At 43.0% G+C, this 26,954-nt stretch overlaps 1 protein-coding gene across 4 annotated transcripts; it reads left to right on the forward strand.

Moving 5' to 3' along the window:
* Positions 1–6,515: 6,515 nt before the first annotated feature.
* On the forward strand, positions 6,516–26,274 carry LOC138426692 (membrane-spanning 4-domains subfamily A member 8-like). Of its 4 annotated transcripts, none has more exons than XM_069565394.1 (8): positions 6,516–7,475; positions 7,897–8,224; positions 8,571–8,790; positions 11,024–11,146; positions 16,536–16,595; positions 18,560–18,697; positions 25,551–25,664; positions 25,842–26,274. In XM_069565394.1, the coding sequence occupies exons 3-8, from the start codon at positions 8,575–8,577 to the stop codon at positions 25,941–25,943; spliced, it is 753 nt and encodes a 250-aa protein (XP_069421495.1). In that variant the 5' UTR covers positions 6,516–7,475; positions 7,897–8,224; positions 8,571–8,574; the 3' UTR covers positions 25,944–26,274. The 4 variants fall into 4 exon arrangements, with proteins under 4 accessions (XP_069421495.1, XP_069421494.1, XP_069421492.1 ...); XM_069565393.1 differs by having other exon boundaries at positions 7,220–7,475; positions 8,574–8,790; XM_069565391.1 differs by lacking the exon at positions 6,516–7,475 and having other exon boundaries at positions 7,588–8,224; positions 8,574–8,790.
* Positions 26,275–26,954: the final 680 nt, after the last annotated feature.

Raw genomic sequence — 26,954 nt, forward strand, 5'->3', positions numbered from 1 at the left:
ACACAATGAAATAGATACTTTATTATATATATTCTTGCCCTTTATATTACAGTGAAGGTACTATCTATGCTGGGCTGGAAGATAGCAGAACAACCCTTGTTTTGCCACTAAGTAGCTGTAGGTGCTGGAGAAGGCAATGGCAACCCACTCCAGTACTCTTGCCTGGAAAATCCCATGGACAGAGGAGCCTGGTGGGCTGCCGTCTAAGGGGTCGCTCAGAGTTGGACACGACTGAAGCGACTTAGCAGCAGCAGCAGCAGCAGCAGCAGCAGCAGCAGCTATAGGTGGTAAGCAAGTGTCAATTACTTCACGTGTAAAGTGAGAATGCAAGACTGAATAAATTATGTTTTCTACCAAATATCACTGTTTTATGTACAGTGCTCAATCTCCCATCGCCTTATCTAAACTCGTTTTCTAACCAGCATTTTTGATGCAGTGTACTGGTCCACAGACTTTGAAAGAAGAGGTGTGCATCATACTAATTATACAATAATTTCCCCTCCATAGTGTAAACACTGTGTTTCCCAGCTATAATTCAATCATTGCATAAATGTCAAACTATGAAGAAAGCATTAAATATAGACTGAGTTGGTAGAAGCCACAGGAATATCTGAATTGCTAGAGACTATCTAACAATTAACATTAGAAGTTTCTTCTACACGTATACAAAGAAGGAGTTAATCTACTGGAAGGAAAGCATTTTAAATTAAAACTATCTCTATGAATTCACACACAAGAGAAAGTACATCATTGTTTTCAAGAATATGAAAAATAAAGTGGGCTATAAAACCCAATATTTGAGATTTAATTTCATGTTGTAAAACCACATTCAGTAACAACAACAACAAAAGAAATAGTAGGCTGCAGTCACCTGTATGTTTTTGCTTTCTTCTATTCACATTTTTATGACTACTAATTGTTAGCTTGTTGTCAATTTACAAACTTTTGTTTTCGTGGTGCAGCTAGCATAGAATGTGAGGCCATTACACACAAGGTTAAATTGTCTCTTTTTCTCCCTAAAAAAAGAGAGAAAAACTTATAAGGGGCTTATACTTCAATAAACTGAATCCTATTTAAAATTTTATTTCATCTAGTATTTATACATTTTCTCATTTTACTATTTCCAAGTATAATATTTTTAAGCTGGTTTTAGAAAAGGCAGAAAAACCAGAAATCAAATTGCCAACATCAGCTGGATCATGGGAAAAGCAAGAGAGTTCCAGAAAAACATCTATTTCTGCTTTATTGATTATGCCAAAGCCTTTGACTGTATGGACCATAATAAACTGTGGAAAATTCTGAAAGAGATGGGAATACCAGACCACCTGATCTGCCTCTTGAGAAACCTATATGCAGGTCAGGAAGCAGCAGTTAGAACTGGACATGGAACAACAGACTGGTTCCAAATCGGGAAAGGAGAACATCAAGGCTGTATATTGTCACCCTGCTTATTTAACTTCTATGCAGAGTACATCATGAGAAATACTGGGCTGGAAGAAGCACAAGCTGGAATCAAGATTGCGGGGAGAAATCTCAATAACCTCAGATATGCAGATGACACCACCCTTATAGCAGAAATTGAAGAGGAACTAAAGAGCCTCTTGATAAAATGAAAGAGGAGAGTGAAAAAGTTGGCTTAAAACTCAACATTCAGAAAACGAAGATCATGGCATCTGGTCCCATCACTTCATGGGAAATAGATGGGGAAACAGTGTCAGACTTTATTTTTGGAGGCTCCATAATCACTGCAGATGGTGACCGCAGCCATGAAATTAAAAGACGCAACCAACCTAGATAGCCTATTCAAAAGAGACATTACTTTGCCAACAAAGGTCCGTCTAGTCAAGGCTATGGTTTTTCCAGTGGTCATGTGTGGATGTGAGAGTTGGACTGTGAAGAAAACTGAGCATTGAAGAATTGATGCTTTTGAACTGTGATGTTGGAGAAGACTCTTGAGAGTCCCTTGGACTGCAAGGAGATCCAACCAATCCATCTTAAAGGAGATCAGTCCTGGGTGTCCTTTGGAAGGAATGATGCTAAAGCTGAAACTCCAGTACTTTGGCCACCTCATGCTAAGAGTTGACTCATTGGAAAAGACTCTGATACTGGGAGGGATTGGAGGCAGGAGAAGGGGACGACAGAGGATGAGATGGCTGGATGGCATCACCAACTTGATGGACGTGAGTCTGAGTGAACTCCGTGAGTTGGTGATGGACAGGGAGGCCTGGCGTGCTGCAATTCATGGGGTAACAAAGAGTCAGACACAACTGAGCGACTGAACTAAACTGAATACTTTTAAACACAGTTTTGTTATTTAGTTTTTTCACTTGAGAAATATTTTTTTCCAAATAGAAATTCGTCATAAAATTCAGTTAATTGACAACTTATTTTTAATATCTAATATATTTATACACTGGGCTTCCCTGGTGGCTCAGAGGTTAAAATGTCTGCCTGCAATGCAGGAGACCTGGGTTTGATCCCTGGGTTGGGAAGATCCCCTAGAGAAGGAAATGGCAACCCACTCCAGTATTCTTGCCTGGAGAATCCCATGGATGGAGGAGCCTTGTGGGCTACAGTCCACGTGGTTGCAAAGAGTCGGACATAACTGAGCGACTTCACTCACTCACTCATATTTATACAACTTACAGAATATAATTCATTATTTGGCTTTCTTTGTAAACAGTGACTGTGGAGCCTACATTTTAACTTTACCTAGGCATGGAGAGATTTTTCTTGTATAACTTCTTCTTGTTTTTCTTCTTAGGAGTTTTTGAAAATCTTTACCTTGTATTTGTATATAAGGGCTAAACAGTTTCTTGAAACAGATCAAAATAGAACTCCACTGTTTCAAGAGACTTTACAGTCTTTATTCTTTCCTGCCCTCCAAGGACAGACTGTCAGTTCAATTTAGAGGAAAACTTCTGAGGGAAATATTTTCTTCTTCATTGTTCAGAAATGTCTTGAACTTGAGGAACTGACACTTTACACAACTGTACTGTTTCAGGGTTAGACATTCTTGCATTTATTTGGGGGAAAGGAGAATCTAGGCGTTTAAAGTTGAGAATTCTAGAAATATTAAACTGATTTACCTCTGTACACTTTGATTTTCCTCAGTGTTTCTTTCTTGCAAAACATGCTGGTCCTACAGGTACAATGCTTCAAATCGAAAAGACTGAAGTCTCGACCGGTATCCTAGCAGGTTCATGGATTCCCCACTCCTAGCTCTTACTCCCCAAGGACTTTTCCACAACAGGGAAAAGAATGCGTTCTAATAATGGAAAAATAATTTTTAATTGTTGAGTGAGTTGGAGGTTACATACTCTTTTTTCCAAAGAGAAAGTAGAAAAAAATATATCCGTTAGGTAGAAAAAAAAATGATACCTACAGTTGCTCTAAACTTTTCATGAACCAGGCCTCTTCCAGGGGAGGATAGTTGTCATGGACTCATTGGAACCCCTGTATTAATTTGAATAAGTAGGACTCCAGATTCTTCCTTGAGATGAAAACCAAAGTCATAGGGATCATGTTTGCTTCCATTTGGGGCAGGGTCAGGAAGACCAGAGAGAGAGACAAGTCTCCACTTGCCCGTTCAAACTGTTCTAAGGGAGGATCCATTTTCTATCCTTAGAATAGTCAGGTAACTGATCAGACTAAGAAGGAATGTTCAAATGGGCTCATCTGAGGGATAGTTAATACAAGAGCTTTTTGCAAAATGTGGGTGGGATGTAGAGAAACCACAGTGATAGAATAATATCACAAGTTGTTTAAGAACAGAAGCAAATCATAATCTTCCAAGCCTGATGAAGCAAGTAGTGGTTCCTCAGGAGACAGATCTAAGCAGAGAAGCCACTTTGACCTTTGGTCAAGAAGCCCACCAGCCCTTGAAACATCACAGAGGGGGAAAGTGAGAGAATTAAATAACTTGCCCTTTCTCTCCTGCAATCTCCTAATAGGGTGTCCTGCTATTTGCAACCAGCTGGAGTAGGAGAGCAAGGGTGCCTGTTGAGGAAATTAATATAAAGATCAGCCCCCAGGGACACAATGGAAAAGTGGGGAGGGGAGATTCAGGAAGCAGGTGCCCTGCTCTGGACCTTGGGAGGCTAGCCCACATGGACTGCAACATCTCACGCCTTGGTTTTATCCTTCGCATGGTGTTCATCCAATCAAACTGGAAGTCAGGAGAAAACAAGTCTCTCTTTCTGGTCATAGTTTTGACAGTAACTGGGTTCTTCTATGTAAAGCCTCGGTTATGAGGCATCACACTTCCTCAGCTACAGAGCTGCAACTGTTACTGCTGTGGTTACATGGTTGCTGCACCTTGCCCCTTAAGGCTTAGGGGAAGTAATAGCTTCCCTCCAATATTGGTTCCCAAATGTGTCAACATCACTTTCCGTTCCCATGACTCTGCTCATAGTTCTATAAACAGTTTCTTCATTAATCTTCCTTTAGTTAAACATTTTAAGACCGACTTCCGTTTTCTTCCAGGATCCCGAGTGATACAGTAATGTACAAAAGTTTGCATAAGCCATCAGCAGGCCCAGAATGAGCGGGATCAATGTAGAGACTGCATTTTTGGGGGATACTCAGTTCTCTCTAGGTCACTAAGGGAAGATAACCCATTGGTTACCTTCCCCTAACTAGAGGACAAGAGTAGCAATGAGTTCTCAACTCCCAGAAGTGTTTAGCACTGACAGAGATGCTGAAGATCAAAATATATTTTGAAGTATTTCTGTCTGATCTTTCTCTTGTTCTGTGATTTCATTCTGTTTTGGTCCTTCTATTCTCTGGCTTCACTTGTACAGGCTCTTGTCTATAATTTCTGAGGTGGCTGTTATTCTCATAGTTTCTTTTTCCCTTTAGCATTCATGAGCTCCAGGGAATGGTTGGTTAGAGTTATTCATGTCTTGGTAATCTCCCAGCTAATTAAGTGCTTTGTTTTGAGATATAATTCACATACCATATAATTGAGCCATTAAAAGTATACAAGGGACTTCCCTGGTAGCTCAGACAGTCAAAAATCTGCCTACAATGCAGGAGACCTGGGTTTGATTCCTGGGTTGGGAAGATTCCCTGGAGGAAGGCATGGCAACCCACTCCAGTATTCTTGCCTGGAGAATCCCCACCAACAGAGGTGCCTGATGGGCTACAATCCATGGGGTCGCAAAGAATCAGACACGACTGGACGACTAAGCACAGCACAGCTCAAAGTATACAAGGCATAATAACCTAAATGGGAAAAGAATTAGAAAAAGAATAGATATATGTATATGCATAACTGAACCACTTGGCTGTATACCTGAAAGTAACACACATGGTTAATCATCTGTACTCCAACATATAATTAAAAAGTTTTAAACGAAAGAAGTTAAGTGTACAAGGCAATGGCTTTTAGACTGTTCAGAGCTCTGTAGCCTTCACTACTATCTAATTTTAGAATTTTTTTTTTATCCCCAAACGAACTTTATACTCATAGCAGTCACCCACTTCTCCACCTGCTTTGAGCCATAGAAAACCACTAATCCACTTTCTATCTCTATGGACTCTCCTGTTTTGGACATACCATAGACATGAAAGCTCAGAACATGTGGACTTGTGTGTGGCTTCTTTCACTTAGCTCAGTCCATCTGTGTTGTAGCAGGTATTAAGTACTTCATTATTTTTTCTTGTTGTAGAGTGATATCCATGGATGTCTATACCATTTTTGTTTATCCTTTCATCAAATTAAGGACATTTCAGTGGTTGCCACTTTTGGACTGTTTTTAACATTTCTGTATATGTTTGCATGTGGACTTATATTTTCATTTTATATATATATATATATTATATATATGCTAAGTCTCTTCAGTCATGTCCAACTCTGTGCAACCCCATGGACTGTGGCTCACCAGGCTCCTCTGTCCACGGAATTCTCTAAGCAAGAATACTGGAGTGGGTTGCCATGCCCTTCTCCAGGGGATCTTCCCGACCCAGGGATCGAATCCACATCTCTTATATCTCCTGCATTGGCAGGTGGGTTCTTTCCTACCTGGGAAAGTATATATATAGGAGTAGAATTGTTGGGTTATATAATACCATATATTCAACATTTTGAGGACTATAATAAATAATTTGAACAGGTAAAGTAGTCTTTTGAGTAACAAATAAGAAGTATTAAAAGAGTTACACTAACCAGTCTTCCTGAAATGATTTCATAGAGTAATGGTTTATTTTGTGTGGATATATGTGCTTTTAACTTTTACATCTTATGAGGATATCTTGTGTAATGACAGGAAATGTTGAAATTAGTGAGTGTACTTGCCATTTAAATAGGAAAAAAATTTGATGACACTTCAAATTTTTTAAAAATGCTTCCTGTTAATATATCATATTTTTTAAAATAATTTCAAAGAAACAAAACCCAAGGGATATTCTGAGACTTTGAAAAAACTTCCTCATGACTAGCCAATCATTATGCAATGTAAATTAAAAAGAATGATGTCAAGAAGTTTGCCTCTTTGTCCTTTTTTTACTAGCTTGACTGAGTATTATTCTTCCTCCAAGTGCAGGCTTTGTTTGCACATTGATTCCTTCTGCATGGTTTAGTTGGTTGCTTTAGCCTCTAGTTTTGTTCTTGTTCAGTCACCGAGTCATGTCCAAGTCTTGCAATCCCATGGACTGTAGCATGCCAGACTTCCCTGTCCTTCACTTTCTCCCCGAGTTTGCTCAAATTCATGTCCATTGAGTCAGTGATGCTATCTAACCATCTCATCCTCTGCTTCCCTCTTCTCCTTTTGCCCTCAGTATTTCCCAGCATGAGGGTCTTTTCCCCAGTGAGTCAGTTCTTTGCATCAGGTGGCCGAAGTATTGGAGCTTCAGCTTCAGCCGCAGTCCTTCTTAGGGGCTTCTCAGGTAGCTCAGCTGGTAAAGAATCTGCCTGCAATGCCAGAGACCTGGGTTTGATCCCTGGGTTGAGAATATCCCCTGGAAGAGGGCATGGCAACCTACTTAAGTATTCTTGCCTGGAATTCCCGTGGAGGAGCCTGGAGGGCTACAGTCCACTGGGGTCACAGAGTTGGACACAAATGAGCGACTAAGCACAGCACAGCACATCAGTCCTTGCCATGAATATTAAGAGTTGATTTCCTTTAGGATTTACTGGTTTGGATCTCCGTGTAGTCCAAGGGACTCTCAAGAGTCTTCTCCAGCACCACAATTCAAAAGCAACTATTCTTTGGTGCTCGGGCTTTTTATGGTCCAATTCTCACATCCATACATGATTACTGGAAAAATCATAACTTTGAATATATAAACCTTGCCATACCCAAAATATGTCCTACATCTTCTCTCTTCATGCCTTTGCCCTCCTTGGTTCCCTCTGCCTGTGATAATGTTCTTACACTGACCACTTTACCAAATTCTAGCCATCTGATCAGTTTCATCTATTCACTCAGCAAGCATTTCCTTAGTGCCTATTATATGTCAGTAGGAATACAAAGGTGAGTGTGTCATGGACTATTCCATCAGATCCTCAAAGTCTAGTACAACAGTTTTTATACGCTTTGCCTGTGTAATTCATGAGATGTTCATCATGGATGCACCAATATGCCTGCCCACTCTTGGGCATTTTCTGCTTGTCTGCAGACTCTGATGTAGAGCTTATGACTTAAGTTCATTGCAATTCTTATTTTACAGGCTGTGGCTCCCCTTTTCTCATGCAGTTTATTGATTTCAAATTCCACTTTTTGTTTGAAGTATTTCCTAATCTCTTCATATCCAGTGAATCAGTTTCTCCTTCATTCTCCTGTGAGGGTCTCTTGTTTCTCTACTGGGTTGTTTATTTTGCTCTGTCTTGCTCAAAGAGTCGGACACGACTGAGCGACTGAACTGACTGAACTGACTGACTGTCTTGCGTTACAGCTGAGATGTGACCACCGTACACCCACCTCCTTCCTGTGTTTCTCACGGCGCCACACACAACTCTTCCTTTTCCAGTAAATACTGAATTGCAATTAAGTGGTTCTTTGACCAAATCAGGAAGTTAATATGGGTGTGGAAGCTGAGCTCTGCGTAACTGGTAACCAAGTCTGTATCTGGGAGGAAAGCAGAGTGGACTTTGGATCTTTTTAAACACATCCCCAAACCCAACCCAGTGTGTCCACTCTCTAAGGAAAAACAAGCTACTTAGAGCAAAGAACTGGGAATAGACAGAAAGAAGTGAGAGAGACTTCACCACTGGCAGAGCAAAGTGAGTACCCTTGATCTAATAGTTTCTGTGGATAACTGAGGGGCAGTGATAAGGTTTGCTGCCGAATGAGATTTGAATGAACCTGGGTGTGGGGTGGAACATGTGGCAGGGTTTACTGTACCAGCTTTTGGGGGTCTGCTCCAAAAAAGAGTAGAAAAAGAAAAGAAAATTTTAAACCAGACCAGAATTCACCAGTAACCTGTGAGTGTGTGTGTGTGTGTGTGTGTGTACATACACACAATTTTTCAGATTCTTTTTCACCATAGGTTATTACAAGACATTGAGTATAGTTCCCTGTGCTATACAGTAGGCCCTTGTTGTTTATTTTATTGCACTTGTTTTTCAGCAGCATGAATCCAACAACTTCAGCAGGCCCCATGGCCAACTCTGTGTTTGTGGTGACACCCCCAAATGGATATACAGTGTTCCCTGGGGGCATGTCTCAGGTGCCTGTATATCCAAACTACCAGTCCCAAGTCCAAGTAATTCACGGGAACCCACCTGTGTGGCCATCTGTGAGTCAGCAACCCACCGAGAGAACTCTAAAAGAAGGCAAAGCCTTAGGGGTAAGTGAAACTTCACTCTACAGGGAGGGGGTCACATGCCTGGAGTTGGAGGAGGAGGCAGTTTCGGAAATACGGACACTCCAAATCTAGTAAGTGGGGTTGGAGCTGACCCGGCCTCGCCAAACTCAGATCTATGAGAAAGCTCAGCTGTGCAGCATCACTAGGGCCTCTGTGCAGGGCCCTGTATTTTTTGACTCAGGCATTTTAGGAAAGAAGAAGAAAAGCAATGGGGAAAAAAAAGCAGTAAACTGACACCTGTGTTGATCCATGTGGCCTCTGGAAGAAAGTGGGTTCAGCAGGCCATGAGGTGAATTCTGAAAGAGCTTGAATGGACTATCTGCCCAAGAAGATAAAAAGCACAATAGAGAACTAACAAAATAAGAGATCCCAACAACTTTCCCCCTAAGAGGTTGTCCCGGGTAGTTCAAGGAGAAGCCCATTTCATTGCGGCATCTGGATTCTGATCCAGACTGTCTGGAGCTCAAATCCTAGCCCCAACCCCCATTCACTGTCCATGGGAATGTCAATAAATACAATCTGTAGGCCAATTTGTATCTGCCATATTTACAAAATACCCAGTCGTTCCATTTCTGAGACTGTCCAGCAGGTATACCTGCACATGCAAGAAATGTGACAGGTATGAGCTTACCCATGGCAGCACAGCTAGTGATCACAAAAGAATGGAAACAACCAAAATATCCATAACAAAATCCTGGTTAAAGCCATGTATCATACCTCCAAAGAATGAAATGTAGTGAAGCTTTAAAAAAACAAGGAAGCTCTTTGTGCAACAATGTGGACATAACCCCAAGATGTGACATGAATGAAAAAAAAACAGAGACAGATATTGCATATAGTTTATTATTGTGCAAATTTAAGGAAATAATATGTTCATATCTGCTGCCATTTTGTCATCTATATACCATTAGTATGTACAGTATTTGTGTGAGAACATACCTGCATGAGTTTCCAAGGGCTGCCATCACAAATTGCCATAAACTGGGTGGCTTCAAACAACAGAATTTTATTCTCATAGTTCTAAGGCCAAACACAATCAAACTATTCACAGGGCCATGCTTTCTCTGAAGGATAGGTCCTTCAGAGGAGGAGCTACCAGGGAAGGGTCTGTTCCAGGCCTCTCTCCTAGTAATAGTTCCTTGGCTTGTGGCAGCATAACTTCAATCCTGACACCCATGGAGTGTTCCTGTGTTCATGAATGTGTCTCTCTACATGGCATTCTCTTTCAAAGGACAGCAGTCAGGGACTTCCCTGGTGGTCCAGTGGTCAGTGCTCAGCACATCCACTGCAAGGGTTATGGGTTTGATGGCTGAGGAACTAAGATCCTGTGCGTCACATGGCATGGCCAAAAAATTTAAAAAGGACAGCAGTATAAGATTAAGGGTTTCCTAGGTGGCGCCGTGGTAAAGAATCTGCCTGCCAATGCAGAAAATGCAGGAGACGCAATTTTTTCCCATGGATCAGAAAGATCCCCTGGAGAAGTGAATGTAAATCCACTCCAGTATTCTTGCCTGGAGAATCCCATGGACAGAGGAGTCTGGCGGGCTACAGGCTACGTGGTCGTAAAGAGTCAGACACAACTAAGCACGCACGCACATATAGGATTAGGGTCCAGTACACCTTATATGACCTAGTTTTATCTGCAGTGACAGTATTTCCAAACAAAGCTATAATCTGAGGTGCTGGGGATCAGAATGTCAGCACACAAATCTGATGGGAGAGAGGCAGTCACAATTCAATCCATAACAATATCCTAAAGACATAAGTGATGAGCACAAAGATTTATCTACAAAGATGTTCATCACAGTGTTATTTATAATATGAAAAAAATAGAAACAGTCTTTTTCACCCGTACAAGCTCTCTGCTCCAATGACTCCACAGAACATCCCCACGACAGAATCTGGGCAGCTCTTAAAAACATAAGTTTGAAGGATATTTAATTCTATGGGGACATGTTCATGATGAAATGTTAAATGTATAGAGACATTGTGACTTATCCATGTATATATCTGAAAAGAATAATGGAAGTTTATCCAACAAAATGTAAACCATTGTTTTCTCTGAGTGAGGGGGGAATGGTGGGCAGTTTTTATTTCAATTTTATATTTTTCCATATTATGTTTTAGACCAGGGAAACAAAAGATTTATTAAAATAAAAAGGGGGCAGAATCCAGACTCAGAAACAAAGACTTCCGTTTGTGGCTTTCCTGACAGGCCATCCAGATCCTGATCGGCCTGATTAACCTCGGCCTCGGTTGCGTCATGGGGACTGTCCTCCTGAGGGGCTATACTGCTGTTTCATTCTACGGAGGCTTTCCCTTCTGGGGAGGCATCTGGGTGAGTAATACAAGTCATCTCGCAACCAAGTTCTCCCAAAGTGCCAGCACACTCTGGGCCACCGTGTCAAGTTGTGCCCTGCAGGTTCCCAGCCAAAGGGGCAGGCTGGATGGAAACCCAGCTCAGGTCTTGTTCACCAAATGAACTACTTTGCTTGGGCTGCCCTAATGAGTACCACTGACTGGGTGACTTGCACAACAGAAATGTGGTATCTCACAGTTCTAGAGGGCAGAGATCTGAGATCAAAGTGCCAGCAGGTTTGGTTTCTTCTGAGGCCTCTCACCTTGGCTAGTAAACAGCTATCTCTTCCCCTGAGTCTTTGCATAGTTGTGTGTGTGTGTGTGTGTGTGTGTGTACCCTAATGAAAATGTGTATGTGTGTGTGTGTATACCCTAATGAAAATGTGTGTGTGTGTGTGTGTACCCTAATGAAAATGTGTATGTGTGTGTGTGTATACCCTAATGAAAATGTGTGTGTGTGTGTGTGTGTACCCTAATGAAAGGTTGCTGCTACAAGCTGAGCTGTGAACAACGCTGGGATTTTTGGCCTCCGAGGAAGAGGAATTTGATCTGGGGCGAGTGACAAGGCTTGATTGCTCAGAGCTTTTTGTGTAATAAAGTTTTATTAAAGTATAAAAGAGGTAGAGAAAGCTTCTGACATAGACATCAGAAGGGGACAGAAAGAGTGCCCCCTGGTTAGTTTTTAGCAAGGAATTATATACCTATTAGCAAGCTGCTAATTAGAGAAAGGGAACACCTCAAAACTGGGAGAGTTGCACCAGGCCCTTCACCCACAACATGTGTGTTGAGATAGCATTGGCACAAGGTGAGTCATCCTCAGCCATAAAACAATTGACATGAATCTTGAAGAAAGGCAGACTTCCAAGCAAATACACATAGTTCATTAACATAGCTTAGGAAGAGATTTCCACGAGAAAAACACATTGGTTAGCCCAAGGTTTGAGATAAAGTTAAGTTCAGACAGAACCAGGTATCACCATGACAACACAGGATTAGAAGAGAAAAGAAAAAAAATGTCTGCCACTTGTAATTTTATTTCCTCTTGCTGCTTGGGGACCTCTGGCCTCCCTACCAAGGCCATTATCATTGTCACTAATCTCCTCGTTTCATAAGAACATAAGTCGTATTGGTTTAGGTCGAAGTTCAACCCTGATGATCCCCTTTAACCTTAGTCAGCTCTTTTTTAAGTCAGATTTTTTGGTTGGTGTTTGGTTGATTTTTTCATTTATTTATTTTTTTATTTGGCTGTGCTGCAACTTAGTTGCCGTATGCAGGCTCAGTAGCTGTGTGCATGGGCTTAGTTGCCCTGTGGCAGATGGGATCTTAGTTCCCTGACCATGTATCGAACCCACATCCCTTGCATTGCAAGGCAGATTCCATGAAAATCCCACCTTAATCATCTATTTAAAGGCCCTGTCTCCAAAGAGAGTCACATGCAGAGGTACTATAGGTTAGGGCTTCAAAAGATATATTTTGAGGGGACATAATTCATCCATAACACCAATGGTTACAAGACCATGCAAGGCAGCATTCACCCAGAAAGGCCACTTTCCTAATCCACCCACCCCAGAGGGCAGGGAATATTTTTCTAGTTTATCAGCCCAGAGGAGCTACCATTTTCTAATTCCCACAAAAGCACCCATGTATAAAAATATACACTGGGAACAGCCCTCAAGTGTTGTTCAATGTAGACCCACAGCCTGAACTCCAAGAGAAAAGCATTTCCACCCATGCTCAAGGGTCAATAAGCCATTAAAAAAAAATGGGGACTCAGATTAGAGTCCATGGAAGGGCTTCTGAGTCCCCATTCTGGTAAAATACTTGGGGGGTGTTTTCTGTCAAAGTCCGTAGCTTTCATCAGATTCTCAGAATGATTCGTGACTCCCTAGAAGGTTATTTAACTTATATGCAGAGTACATCATAAGAAACACTGGGCTAGAGGAAGCACAAGCTGGAATCATGATTGCTAGAAGAAATATTAATAACCTCAGTTACGCAAATGACACTACCCTGATGGCAGAAAGCGAAGAAGAACTAAAGAGCCTCCTGATGAAAGTGAAAGAGGAGAGGGAAAAAGCTGGCTTAAAACTCAACATTCAAAAAACAAAGATCATGCCATCTGGTCCCATCACTTCATGGCAAATAGATGGGAAAACAGTAGAAACAGTGACAGACTTTCTTTTTTTGGGCTCCAAAATCACTGCAGATGGTGACTGTGGCCATGATATTAAAAGTTATGACCAACCTAGACAGCATATTAAAAAGCAGAGACCTTACTTTGCCAACAAATATCCATCTAGTCAAAGCTTTGGTTTTTCCAGTAGTCGTGTATGTATGTGAGTTGGACTATAAAGAAAGCTGAGTGCCGAAGAACTGATGCTTTTGAACTGTGGTGTTGGAGAAGACTCTTGAGAGTCCCTTGGACTGCAAGGAGATCCAACAAGTCCATCCTAAAGGAAATCAGTCCTGAATATTCATTGGAAGGACTGGTGCTGAAGCTGAAACTCCAATACTTTAGCCACCTGATGTGAAAAACTAACTCATTGGAAAAGACCCTGATGCTGGGAAGGACTGAAGGCGGGAGGAGAAGGGGATGACAGAGGATGAGATGGCTGGATGGTATCACTGACTCAATGGACATGAGTTTGGGTAAACTCTGGGAGTTGATGATAGACAGGGAAGCCTGGCATGCTGCAGTCCATGGGGTCACAAAGAGTTGGACATGACTGAGCACCTGAACTGAACTGAAAAGGTTAAGGAGTACAAGTCCTTTCTCTTCTCCAAGGCACTGTCTTTAAGATTGGTTTGCATTCTCTCTAGTGTCCTCCTCCTACACACACACACACACACACACACACACACACACACACGCACATACGTGCATACATACACACATACTCCTTCCCCCTCCACCCACCAGTCTCCTTTTCCTGCCTGCTGTTATAGTCTGTCCCTCAACTCACACACCTGTCTATGACTCAAATTCAACTTTTCTGACAAACAACAAAATTCTAGAGTAACCTAGATGTCAGCCAAAGTCACCTTATCCCATGAGATTTAAATAAAATAGCCTGGGGCTTCCCTGGTGGCTCAGGGATTAAAAAAAAATCCACCTGGCAATGCAGGAAACAAGCCAGGAAGATCCTACAAGCCTCAGAGCAACTGAGCCCATGCACCACAGTTATTGAGCCTGTGCTCCAGAGCCGGGGAACCACAACTACTGAAGCTCACGAGCCCTAGAGCCCATGCTCTGCAACAAGAGAAACTACTGCAGTGAGAAGCCTGTGCATCCCAACTAGACAGTAGTCCCCACTCTTTGCAACTAGAGAAAGGCTAGCACAGCAACAAAGACCCAGTACGGTCAAAAATAAAATGAATAAATAAATGAAATTAAAGGGAACAGGCCTCAAAAATTTAAGGACTACTATAATAAATTTCACAATAAATAAATAAAATAAAATGGCCTAGAGTTAGCCCCCACCCTCATTCCCACACAATATCTGCAAAATGGCAGGGTTTGTGCTCTAGGGAATGTCTTTCTTTGCATCACTGCTCCCTCTCTCTCTCTCTCTCTTGCTCCCATCTGTCTCGTCTCCTGAGATTTTGGTCCTCTCTCTTCTCTACACAGACCTAACTTGGAACCACCCCCTCTTCCTGCCCCCAAGCACTCACAGGGAACCTGTTCGGTATCAGTAACTTTAATGGAGTTTGGGGTGGCAGAAAGGACTAGCAGGCCAGACAAAGAACACCTTGCTACTGAGCATTAGCCTCCACTGAGTATTAAGTGCCCAGTGACTGCCCTGACATTTCAAATGCCTCACTGGCTTTCTCCTTTTCCGCCAGAATGCTCAGTGACCTTCAGCCCTCCTCCCATTTTTCGGCAGTTTTGTTCTTAGCTGCCTTCTTGACTCCAGGACTGTCTTTCTATTTCTTAAAGATCACTAATGCCCCCTTCTAAAACAAAGGCTCATCTCCCTTGGTATCTCTAAAGGGCCAGCAGGAACATCAGAAATCCAGGCTTTTGTTCCCTTTCTTCTTCATCAATTCTGTACAAACAGAAGGGTGTACAACTGAGATTTGTTTTTACACTTCTAGGAAAAATGGCATGCCCCTTAGAAGGCATAAGCAACTCGAGTAAGTTTTCATTGTAAATCACCATTTACATTCCCAGGCACATGCATCCACCCTGACTGGGAGCAGGTAGACAGTGGCGGTTAATACCACGGGATCTGGAGTCAACTCTTTGGATCTGACTCTCAACTCTGCTACTTTCTGGGTGGTCTTGGATGCATTATTTTAAATCTCTAAGCCACAGGACTTCCCCGGCGGTCCAGTGGTTAAGAATCCTCACTTCCACTGCAGGGGTGCAGCGGGTTCAATCCACGGTCGAGGAACTAAGATCCTGCATGCTGTACAGGGTGGCAAAAAAATAAAAATAAAATAAATAAAATAAAAAGCAGGATGTAAATAAATAAATCTCTAAGCCTCAGTCCACCATCTATAAAATGGGAATAATAATAGTGCCTGATGGGACATCATGCAGTTAAATAAGGTAAAGTTATAAGAAACACTTCATGTAGTGCTCAGCAAAGCTTTTCCTAAACAGTGGCTGATGCCCTTTCAGACCACTGTTGCTGCCATATTGGGCAAATGCCATACTGGGTAATCTGTCCAGCCACTGTGCCTTCAGAATACCAGTGCTGAAATAAATGCACACAATCTACCTTGCAATTCTCACATTGGACGTTCAGTTTTGTAGACATGTGACACGTTTCTGAGTCGCTAAAAGGTACTCACCTAGGTGTGCAGACAGGCAAGGACTGAGGTTGGGTTAAGACATCTCAAAGCAGTACAGCTGGTAGCCTTTCCTTCTCCCCATCCTGAGCCCTCACGCCCAACTGAATCCTGAGATATGGGTAGGAAACCAACAAGATATTGCGTGTGGAAAAGCAAAAGCAAAAGAAATAAACAACATTTACTCTGTATAGGATCTACTATGTGCAAGATACACTAAATGCCAGATGAGGGGCATAAATTTTCTGGTGACAATGACACTTAGGAAGGCATGTCCTTTTCCCCCTTTTCAAATGAGGAAATGAATATTTGAGAAATGAGTAACTTAACCAAGATCACATGAGTTTCAAGCCAGAATTTACAACTAATCTGCTGGATCCCACTTCACTGCCCTGTGACGTGGTGCAAAACACATTCACCCATTCACTCTTTCTTTCCCCTCATGTTGAGCTAGGGTCTCAGCAGCGGAACATAGTGTGTATGAGAGAATGTGTGTGTAAACAGAAGGATGGAAACCTGAAGACGGGGGCCCTAACCCCTGACCTCTTTCTAAACCAACCTCTCTTCCTTGCCAGTTCATCATTTCAGGATCCCTCTCGGTATTGGCAGAAAAGCACTCACCATCTTCTTGTCTGGTAAGTCACATCCTGGGACTGACTCTCCCAGCTGGGGACCTATAGGAAAGACACACCAGGGGGAAAAGAAGATTAATCCCTCCCTCATCCATGCACCTACTCATAACCAGACATGGGGCTCTGACACATTGTTGTTCAGTCACTCAGTTGTGTCTGACTCTTTGTGATCCCCGTGGACTGCAGCATGCCAGGCTTCCCTGTCCTTCTCTATCTCCCGGAGTTTGCTCAGACTCATGTCCCCTGAGTTGATGATGCTATCCAACCATCTCATCCTTTGTTGCCCCCTTCTCCTCCTGCCCACAGTCTTTCCCAGCATCAGGGTTTTTTTCCAATTAGTTGGCTCTTTGGCCAAAGTATTGGAGTTTCAGCTTCAGTATCAGTCCTTCCAGTGAGTATTCAGAGTTGATTTTCTTTAGGATTGACAGGTTTGATCTTCTTGCAGTCCAAGGGACTCTCAAGAGTCTTCTCCAGCACCACAGTTCAAAAGCATCAATTCTTCTGATACTTGCTCACACATAATCACAGGGCCACATGAACCTGGACAGAATTCCAAAAAGGAAAATATCTAGAGGACTTGGGGGAGGGGAGGGCAACACCGCCACATTAGTTAGGGCATCAGAGAGTGGAGAGAAAGAATAGCTTCCCAAGGATGTTTTTACAGGAGGCACAGAGCTCCCAGGGACCCAGGGCTCCCCCACAGCTGAGCAGCACACAGAGCAGGCCCCCGTTTTTTCAGGACAGCCAAGGAGGCTCAGGCACCTGCCTCTCTAAGGAATCCAGCCAAAGGAGCTCTGTAAATCAGCATGGACAAGGCTTCATGGTCCCCTAGCAGCATGCCCAGAAAGTATCCTGGTTCCTCTCACAATCAGGTTATCTAGCCTAAGAGGCTTCGAGATAGCCAGGTCTCTACACCAGAGGAAATCTATTTGAAAATCTCCAAAGGAAAGTTCAAAATTATGGGCATATCTATTTGCACCTGGGCTTCCCTAAGTAGCTCAGCTGTAAAGAATTTGCCTATCAAAGCAGAAGACATGGGTTCGATTCCTGTGTCAGAAAGATCCCCTGGAGAAGGAAATGGCAACTCACTCCAGTATTCTTGCCTGGGAATTCCCATGGACAGAGGAGCCTGGGGGGCTACAGTCCATGGAGTCACAAAGAGTCAGACATGACTGAAGCGACTAAACAACAACTTTCTGCATGTGGCCCAGAATCATGGGCCACCAGAGCCTGTCACATTCCAAGACACCAGAGGTTGGTCCTCCTGCCCATCTCCTATGGGATAAAAGGATGGAGTGTTTCCCAAAGATTATTCTTGGGGACACTTGTGCAATGACATACTCTGTGAAGATGGGTAGGTAAACTTGGAGAGATTTCTATTTATTAGCATCCCCCCACCCGAAGATCCGTAATCCTTGTTAAAGGCTCTTATAGGTCCTGCAGCAAAGACCTGTTTAATTTTAACTTAACTTTGTTTCAAAGTTAATTCAGCCCCAAAACTTTCTGTTAAAAAAATTAAATTAAAAAACTTTAAAAATATTTATTTACTTTCGGTTTCCCCGGGTCTTTGTTACCTTGCAAGGCTTTTTCCCTAGCTGCAGCGAGTGAGGGCTGCTCTCTGGTTGCAGCGCAAGGCCTTCTCACTGCAGGGGCTTCTCTTGTTGCAGAGCACCGGGCTCTAGGCTCACAGGCTTCAGTAGTTGTGGTGCATGGGCTTAGTTACTCTGCGACACATGGGATCTTCCCAGACCAGGGATAGAACCCATCTCTTGCATTGGCAGGTGGATTCTTTTACCACTGAGCCACCAGGGAAACCCCAGCCACACTCCTTTCTGCACAAAACACTGCCTTGTTTGAGGCAGAACTAAGATTCCGGGAAATCCTGTTAAGAAATACCTGTTGAGTTGTTGCTCATCTCAGTTACAATTGTTTTCCTCTCCCACTCTGACCTTTTGTATCTTTTTCAGCTGAATAGCAGCGTGGGTTTCAACATCGTCAGTGCAGTCTTCTCCATGATTGGAATCGCACTCTTGATCGTAGATTTAATTATCACCGCTCCCTACAGCTACCCTGTCTATAATCCTCACTATGCCCCCTGGGGCGGGGTGAGTATCCTTCCTGACCAGTGCCCCCCTCGGTTCCACCTTAGTTTGGTTTAGAAATTGTTGGAAAGGGCCTGACGTGTTTTTGAAATATGGTTTTCCCAGGGTACATGCCCAATAGTGGGATTGCTGGGTCATTTGGTTGTTCTAGTTTTAATTTTTTAAGGACCCTCCATACTTATTTATATTCCTACCAACAGTGCAAAAGGATTCCCTTTTCTCCATACCTTCTCTAGCATTTATTTGTAGATTTTTTGATGATGGTCATTCTGAATGGTGGGAGGTGATACCTGATGGTAGTTTTGATTTGCATTTCTCTAATAATTAATGATGTTGAACATCTTTTCAAGTGCCTCTTGACCATCTGTGAGTCTTCTTTGGAGAAATATCTATTTAGGCCTTCTACCTATTTTTTGATTGGGTTATTCATTTTTTTTTCATTAAGCTGCATGAGCTGTTTGTATATTTTTGAGATTAAGCCTTTGACCATTGCTTCACTTGCAAATATTTTCTCCCATTCAGAAGGTTGTCTTTTTGGCTTATTTACAGTTTCCTTTGCTATGCAAACTTTAAGTTTAATTAGGTCCCATTTGTTTATTTTTGTTTTTATTTTCATTCCTCTAGGAGGTGGGTCAAAAAAGATCTTGCTGTAATTTACATCAAAGAGTGTTTTTCCTATGCTTTCCTCTAAAAGCTTTATAGTGTCCAGTCTTACATTTAGGCCTTTAATCCATTTTGAGTTTATTTTTGTGTATGGTGTTAGGTAGTGTTCTAATTTCATTCTTTTATATGCAGCTATCCAGTTTTCCAAGCACCACTTATTGAAGAGACTCTCTTGTCTCCATTTTATGTTCTTTCTTCTTTTGTAATAGATTAGGTGGCCATAGGTATGTAGGTTTATCTCTGGGCTTTCTGTCCTATACCATTGATCTATATTTCTGGGGTTTGTGCCAGTGCTATACTGTCTTGATTACTGTAGCTTTGTAGTATAGTCTGAAGTCAAGGAGCCTGATTCCTCCAGCTCTGTTTAAAAAGATACATGTATCTCAGTGTTCATTATAGCACTGTTTACAATAGCCAGGATATGAAAACAACCTAAGTGTCCACTGACAGATGAATGAATAAAGAAGACATGGTGCATTTACACAATAGAATATTACTCAGCCGTGAAAAAGAATGAACTTGAGTCATTTGTAGAGATATGGATGGACCTAGAGTCTGTCTTACAGAGTAAAGTAAGTCAGAGAGAGAAAAATGCATATCAGATATTAACACATATATATGGAACCTAGAAAAATGGTACATATCAATCTAGTTCCCAGGGCAGGCATACAGATGCAGATGTAGAGAATGGATGTGTGGGCACTGGGAAGGAAAGGGAGGGTGAAATGAATTAGGAGACCAGTTTGCTATAAATATACTGGACTTCCCGATAGCAATACACTACCATGTATAAAATAGTTAGCTAGTGGAAACCTGCAGTATAGCAGAGAGCTCAGTTCAGTGCTCTGTGATGAGCTAGATGGGTGAGGTGTGGGGGAGGGATGCCCAGCAAGGAGGGGATATGTGTATGTTTATAGCTGATTCACTTTGTTGTACAGCAGAAACTAACACAGCATTGTAAAGCAATTATATTTCAATAAAAAAAGAAGAAAGGGCCCAACAACCAACCTTCTCCAAGTGCGGTAAGAATTGCAACAGAGTTTAAAGTCTCTGATCATTCTTAGTTTCTACTTTTGTAAAACAGTATCTACCATATGACACTGTTAGGAAATTTTTAAATTTATAATTTCATTTATGTAATTATATATTTAATGCATGTGTACCTGCCAACCTGCCTCCACTCACTTTTCTGCCTTCCTCCCCATCACTAGGGACAAGGAGTCAGTAAAGATTTTCTGTAAAGGGTGAGAGAGTAAATATCTAAGTCTTTGCAGGCCATCTGGTCTCTGTTGCAACTACTCCACCCTATGTGGTAGTGGGAGTGCAGCCATAGAAAATACAGAAACAAATGAGCTTGACTATGTGCTGATAAAACTTTATTGACAAAAATAGGCAACAGGCAGGATGCAGCCAACCTGTGCTCTACACCAGTGCCATCCAATAGAAATAAGACATGAGCCATGTATATGGTTTTGAATTTTCTAGTCATCATCCTGAAAGGGGGGAATAAATGAAATGAATTTTAATAATCCAATGAATTTTATTTAATCCAATAGATTCAAATGTCATTTCAACATGTAATTCATGCAAAAAATTATCTTTATATTTCGTATTTGAGATATGAAGTGTTTGAAATCCACTGTGTATTTTGCACTTGCAGCCTAGCCACATCTCAAGTGTTCAACAGCCACACAGGGCTCATGGCTGCTGGATACAAGAAACCAGCTATAGATGAGCCTCGTGTAAATTCAACCTCTCCATCTGTACAACAGAGTTCATCTCCTCCCCCTCCTCACGGCCTTTCTTCTATATCAGCCATTCTCCCCTTTGACTGGAGCTTTCCCATCAGCATATGAACAGGCTTTTGTTCCCTCCATTGTAAAAAACCAACCAACCTGATACCAGATACCACTCTATCTCTTGGGCCAGATACCAATCTATCTCTCTGGTCCTCTTTGCAGAAAAATCCTAAAAAGATTTGTCCACCTCACTGTCTCCAACTCTCTCTCCTCTTACATTTGTTCTTGAGCCAACTCTAAATCAGACTTTCTGCTTCACTTCTCCAAAAACTTCCTATGGTCTAAGTCCCCAGTCAGGAGTCCTCTGTGATGGATGTCTCACGGTGTCCAGGCTGCACCCTGCAGCTGGTCCTCCTGTACTCTCCCTCCTCCCTCTCCTTTGCAGGTTCTGCTCTTTTTCCCAGTCTCCTAGGCTGTCCTTGGTCCTCTTTTTCCCCCATGCTTGCACTACCTTGGCAATCTCATCTGATGGTAACCACAAACACCTTCTCCAGAGTAAAGAGCACCAACCCAAATCTCTCTCCCATACTCCAGTCTCTTGTGACCAACTGTCCACACAACATCTTGAAATGAACGTATCCAACTCTCATCTCCAGATTTTACTTCCCAAACCTTCCCTTGGATTTCCTTATCCCGGTTGATGACAACTGCATCTTTCCAGTTATTCAGGATAAACCTTGGAGTAATCATTGACCCTCTCTTTCTCTCACGCCTCCTTGCCAATTCCTCAGGGAATCCTGTAGCCTCTACCTTTAAAATGCATCCAGCATCCAACCATTTTCACCAGTTCCTCCAGTTCCTCTCTGGCCAGAGTCACCATGACCTCTCAGCTTCCTAATGATACCAACTAGGGCTCTTGGCCTTCCCCAATCAATCGAAATTGACCAGAGGTCAGACAAGGCTTTATAGGTGCCCCTGTTGTAGCAGGGGGTGAACGAGGACAAACAAGAGATTCCCCTGCTTGCTCACTACCTGGAAGGGCGGGAGGGTTGGGGGGTGGAGCGGTGAGCTTGTTCCTTGCATAAGGTGAGGGTAGGGCTTCCCACGTGGCTCAGTGGTAAAGAACCCACTTCCCAGTGCAGGAGATATGGGTTCCATCCCTTGTTCAGGAAGATGCCCCAGAGAAGGAAATGCAACCCATTCCAGTACTTTTGCCTAGAAAATCTCATGAACAGAGAAGCTTAGTGGGCTACAGTCCATGGGATGGCAAAAGAGTCAGACATGACTTAGCGACTAAACAACAGCAGGAGTGTGCCCAGGGGTTGGGCCAGAGGGGTGGCTTTGGTGTTTTGCCCACCGCCCCCCCTCCCCGCCCCCCCCCCCCCCCGCCAGGTGGTGTTGTGTGCCTTGAACATGAGCAGCATGCTGCTTTTGCTCCTAACACCCTGGTTTTGCTCCAGGCTCTTCAGAAGTGGCAGTTGGGATTTTCGGTTTCTTTGTACCTTTTGTCCATAATTTCTCCCCAACTGAATAAGCACACAGTTATTTTTAGTCCCATATAGTTTCTTTGTATTTTGTTGTTCAAGATGAGGTGCCTCCGGGGACAAGCATTGCAGCATTGCTGCAGAGGGTCCCAGATCTCAGCCTGTTTCACTACCCGCTCTCCCTGCTCCTCCCTTGTCTCCTTACAGCTGTAAGGACAGCAACTAGAGCAAGAGTGAGCCTTTCTGAGATGTAACATCACACCACTTCTCTGCTTAAAACCTGCCACTGCTCCCATTTTACTCACACACACCAAAATAAATAAATAAATACATAAAGGCCAACGTCCTTACAGGAGCCTAAAGATGCTGGCCTCTGTGGCCCCTGACCCCACCGTCTGGCTTTCTCCACTTGAACCACACTAACCTCCTTGATGTTTCTGCAAGCACACCAGGCATGTTTCCATCTTCAGGCTTGGAAAGTTCTCTCGGCTACTCCCCCAGCCCCCTTGGTCCTTCAGGCTGTTTCTTAGTAACCACCTTCTCAAAGAGACCCACCTGAATGACAGAACCACTGTACTCCCAGGATCCTTCTCCCCCACATCCCCAATTTACTTCCCAGTAGCCTTAACCATCATCTGACAAACTCTGCAATTTACTTGTCTGTTATATTTCATGCTTACTAATTGTCTCCTTCCACTAGAATATAAGTTTCATAAGGGCAGGGACATTTTTCTGTTTCATTCACTGTCCTGTCTTAAATACCCAGGCCCATGTCTGGAACATGATTGACAGCTCATAACCATTTGTCAAATGAAATAAATGTGCCTGGCATGGCTTATACTCGGTAAATAGAAACCATTAATTGTTATTTATTTTGATCAGAAGTCCTTCCCAAGACTTTTGTCTCCAAGATTTGTGAGAAGAGCCTCGCCCCAGAGAACCTATCGACCATGCCCATGTCTTTTATCAAAAGTACCTTGAGTTTATCCCCTTCTGGAAACACTTTATGGCTCCCAGTTGCTTTAGGATTAAAGTCTAAATTCCTCGGCCAGGTATTTATTGCTGCCCAGAGACCTGGCTCCAACTCTGTGTGCCCTGCTGCTCACTTCCCTTCCAATCCCTTGCTGCCCCGCTCCAGCTCCTCCCACCACCCCCCCATCCCCGACCCCCATCCGTCACCCTGAGAGGCAGGCACTGAAGAACGTTTGTGTCTTTTCTTCTAGGAAATAGGAGGCATGGAGTATTCATTGTAAGAAATGAGGAGGCAGGTGCAGGTTGAAGAGCTGAGGGGGTGGGATGGGTGGGAGGGGAAGAGGCTCAGGAAAGACTAAACCACGCAGCACTGCCAATGCCCTGGAGTGGAGGCTGCAGTAACTTTAAGTCAGAAAACGTGGCTTCTAATCTTGGTTCTGCCCATGTCTGATCTCAGAAGGAGAACTCCTCCCACCCCAGTTGCCCACCCCACCCTCAGACCTCAGGCTTGGCATCTGGACAAGAAGAGCTGGACTTCATCTGATCTTTGTAAATGATGACCCAAGGGATGGGGTGCTCCAGGAGCTCGACAAGCATGAATTAATGCCCATCAAATGATACATGTCTAAATTCTCTGTGTGTGTACTCAGTAGCGCAGTCATGTCTGACTCTTTGTGACTCCATGAGCTGTAGCCCACCAGGCTCCTGTCTCCATGGGATTTCCCAGGCAAGACTACTAGAGTGGGTTGCCATTTCCTACTCCTGGAGAATCTTCCCAACCCAGGGATCAAACTCACATCTCTTGAGTCTCCTTCATTGGCAGGCATTGGCAGATTCTTTACCACTGAACCACCTGGGAAATCCATCTAAGCTGCTTGAAGGACCCCTTTTCCATGAAGAGTTTTCTTTGTAAAAGAATTGTGTTAAAAACAACTTTAGAAAGGACCAGAATCATTTGAAAACACTTCCTTCCTGAAACTCTGTGATTCTTTGACTAAGCCTCATCATCGCACCTTCCCATTTGCTTGGACCACCTTTTTGTACCCCCACCCTCTCTAACTCATGTAGGGTGAATTCCATCTCTCGCTATCCTCAGTGCCCTTGAGGCACCTTTTCCCGACTCTTTTATAGCTCTTACTCTGTTTGATGTGGATTGTAATTATCCACATCCGTATCTGTCTCCCTCATTCAACTGTGCCTCTTGGGATGCTTCTCTGAGCCCTTTGTACCAAACAGATCTTTAGTAAATACTTGCTAAATTGAGAGGGAGGCAAAGGAAAGAAGGAAAGATGGGGCCTCTCCAAAAGGGAGAATTCTCTGAGCAGCTGACTCTCACTTATGTCATTTTAAATTATAATCAATAACGTATATTTGGTATATATACAAATAAGCCCCAATTACTTCCCCCTACAAAATGGCACTGTCACAGCCAAGAGAATGACCTCAGTAGCTGACTTTCTCTAAAAGTTCAGAGAAATGGTAGAGGTTTACATCAGAACCTAGGAAACTATTGATTCCTGAAGATTAGATATTCCTGCTGTGTGAAGTGTCATCCTTTCATGAGATGCCTTTTTCTGCAGCTGCCACCTTCCCACTACCTTGCTCAGTCCCATCTTTCTCCTCTTCTGATACTGCTTCTCTCTGTGGCTTGTCCATACTCCCAAATTTCTATTCACTTCCTACACAGGACAGTTCCACTGTTTCACTGTCTGACTCCAGACCATACCCTCAGGTCCCTGATATCTGAAGCAAAGTGTCAAGGGGTTTCCCTAGATAGTGACTATCCTGTCTTTTAGGGCAGCATTGCTAGTAAGTGTTAAGATAAAATTTGTTTCACAAACACACTTGGCCTTCACAAAAACCCAGTGAGGTATTTTCCCCACGAAGCTGAGATGAGGTTAGGGGACTTCATCAAAGCCATAGAGATGGTCACTGCAGAGTCAGAGCTCAAGACTCCCAGACATGCACTCAGGTCCTCCTGGTCCATTCTGGTTCCAGGCCCCTGGGATGGCCATTTCTGGTTTGCTGCTCATCTTCTGCCTCCTGGAGGTGTGTGTTGCAAGTGCATCTGCCCACTTTGGCTGCCAGCTGACCTGCTACCGAACCAACAACGTGAGTCCCAGAGGCTCCTTGGAGGATGGGAAGAGGTCCTAAAGAGGGTGGAGACTAGAGGGTTCATCCTACTCCCCTTCCTGCCCAGGAACAGGAGGGCTCCCTTGGTACCTAAAGGCATGCCCAGTCCTTCTTGCTTCGTCACTGGTACACTTTCTGTTTTCCTGTGTTTTCCAGGTGGGCGTGGTCATCCCAAACGTCTATGTAACAAACCCAGTGGTCAACCCAGAACCAGAGAACTCGCCACCAAATTATTCTGAGGTCCAGGGTGACAAATAAGCAAACCCACATGTTCTAGAAGCATTTTTCACTGGAACCCAAAAGAATACCTCCCCTGTCTGGGCTCCTGAAACCAGATTCTTCCTTCCCTGACAATCTAAAGGAAACATCTCTCCAATAGCGTGCGTTCCTGGACTTCATTCCATTCAGCCTGGTAGTTGTGCTGCTCTTCTTTCAAAGAGTAGACGGGAATTTAAAATGGATCTTAATAAGAAATGGTCCTCCCTAGGGCATCCATGCACGGGTGTCTTTGTGCCACACATGTCTAGACAACCCAACCTTCATTCTTTCAATTATTCATTCATTTAATAAAAATGCACTGAGGATTTGATATGTTTAAGGCTCTAGTCACAGCAAAAGGAGGGTGAACACTGGGGAACACAACTGTCCTTGACCTCAAGGAAATTCTGGCCTCAGAACAGAGGACAATATACAAGCAATTTTCTCTGACTTGGAGAAGAAATGTGGGGATATGAAGCGAGAGAACAGACAGGGATCTGATTTAGTCTGGTAGTGAATCAAAAAGGAATGTGGAAAGCATTGATTGCAGCAACATGTAGGGAACTAAAAATGATCATATTAAGTGAAGAAGTCAGACAGAGAAAGACAAATATCATATATTGCTCATATGTGGAATATGATTTTAAAAATTGATACAAATGAATTTATTTACAAAACAGAAACAGACTTACAGATATCAAAAACAAACTTTTGGTAACCAAAGGGGAAACGTGGCAGGGGGAGATAAATCAGGAGCTTGGGGTGAACATTCACACACTACTACATATAAATAGATAACCAGCAAGGACCTACTGTGTAGCACAGAGAACTCTACTCAATACTCTGTGATAACCTATATGAGGAAAGAATCTGTAAAAAGGATGAATACGTGTGTATGTATAACTGATTCACTTTGCTGTATACCTGAAACTAACACAACATTGTACATTAACTATACTCCAAAAAATTTTTTTAATTAAAAATAATAAAAGGAATGAGGAAAGCAGAGAA

This window comes from Ovis canadensis, chromosome 21 (genome assembly GCF_042477335.2).
Source record: "Ovis canadensis isolate MfBH-ARS-UI-01 breed Bighorn chromosome 21, ARS-UI_OviCan_v2, whole genome shotgun sequence".
In the NCBI taxonomy this organism is placed as follows: domain Eukaryota; kingdom Metazoa; phylum Chordata; class Mammalia; order Artiodactyla; family Bovidae; genus Ovis; species Ovis canadensis.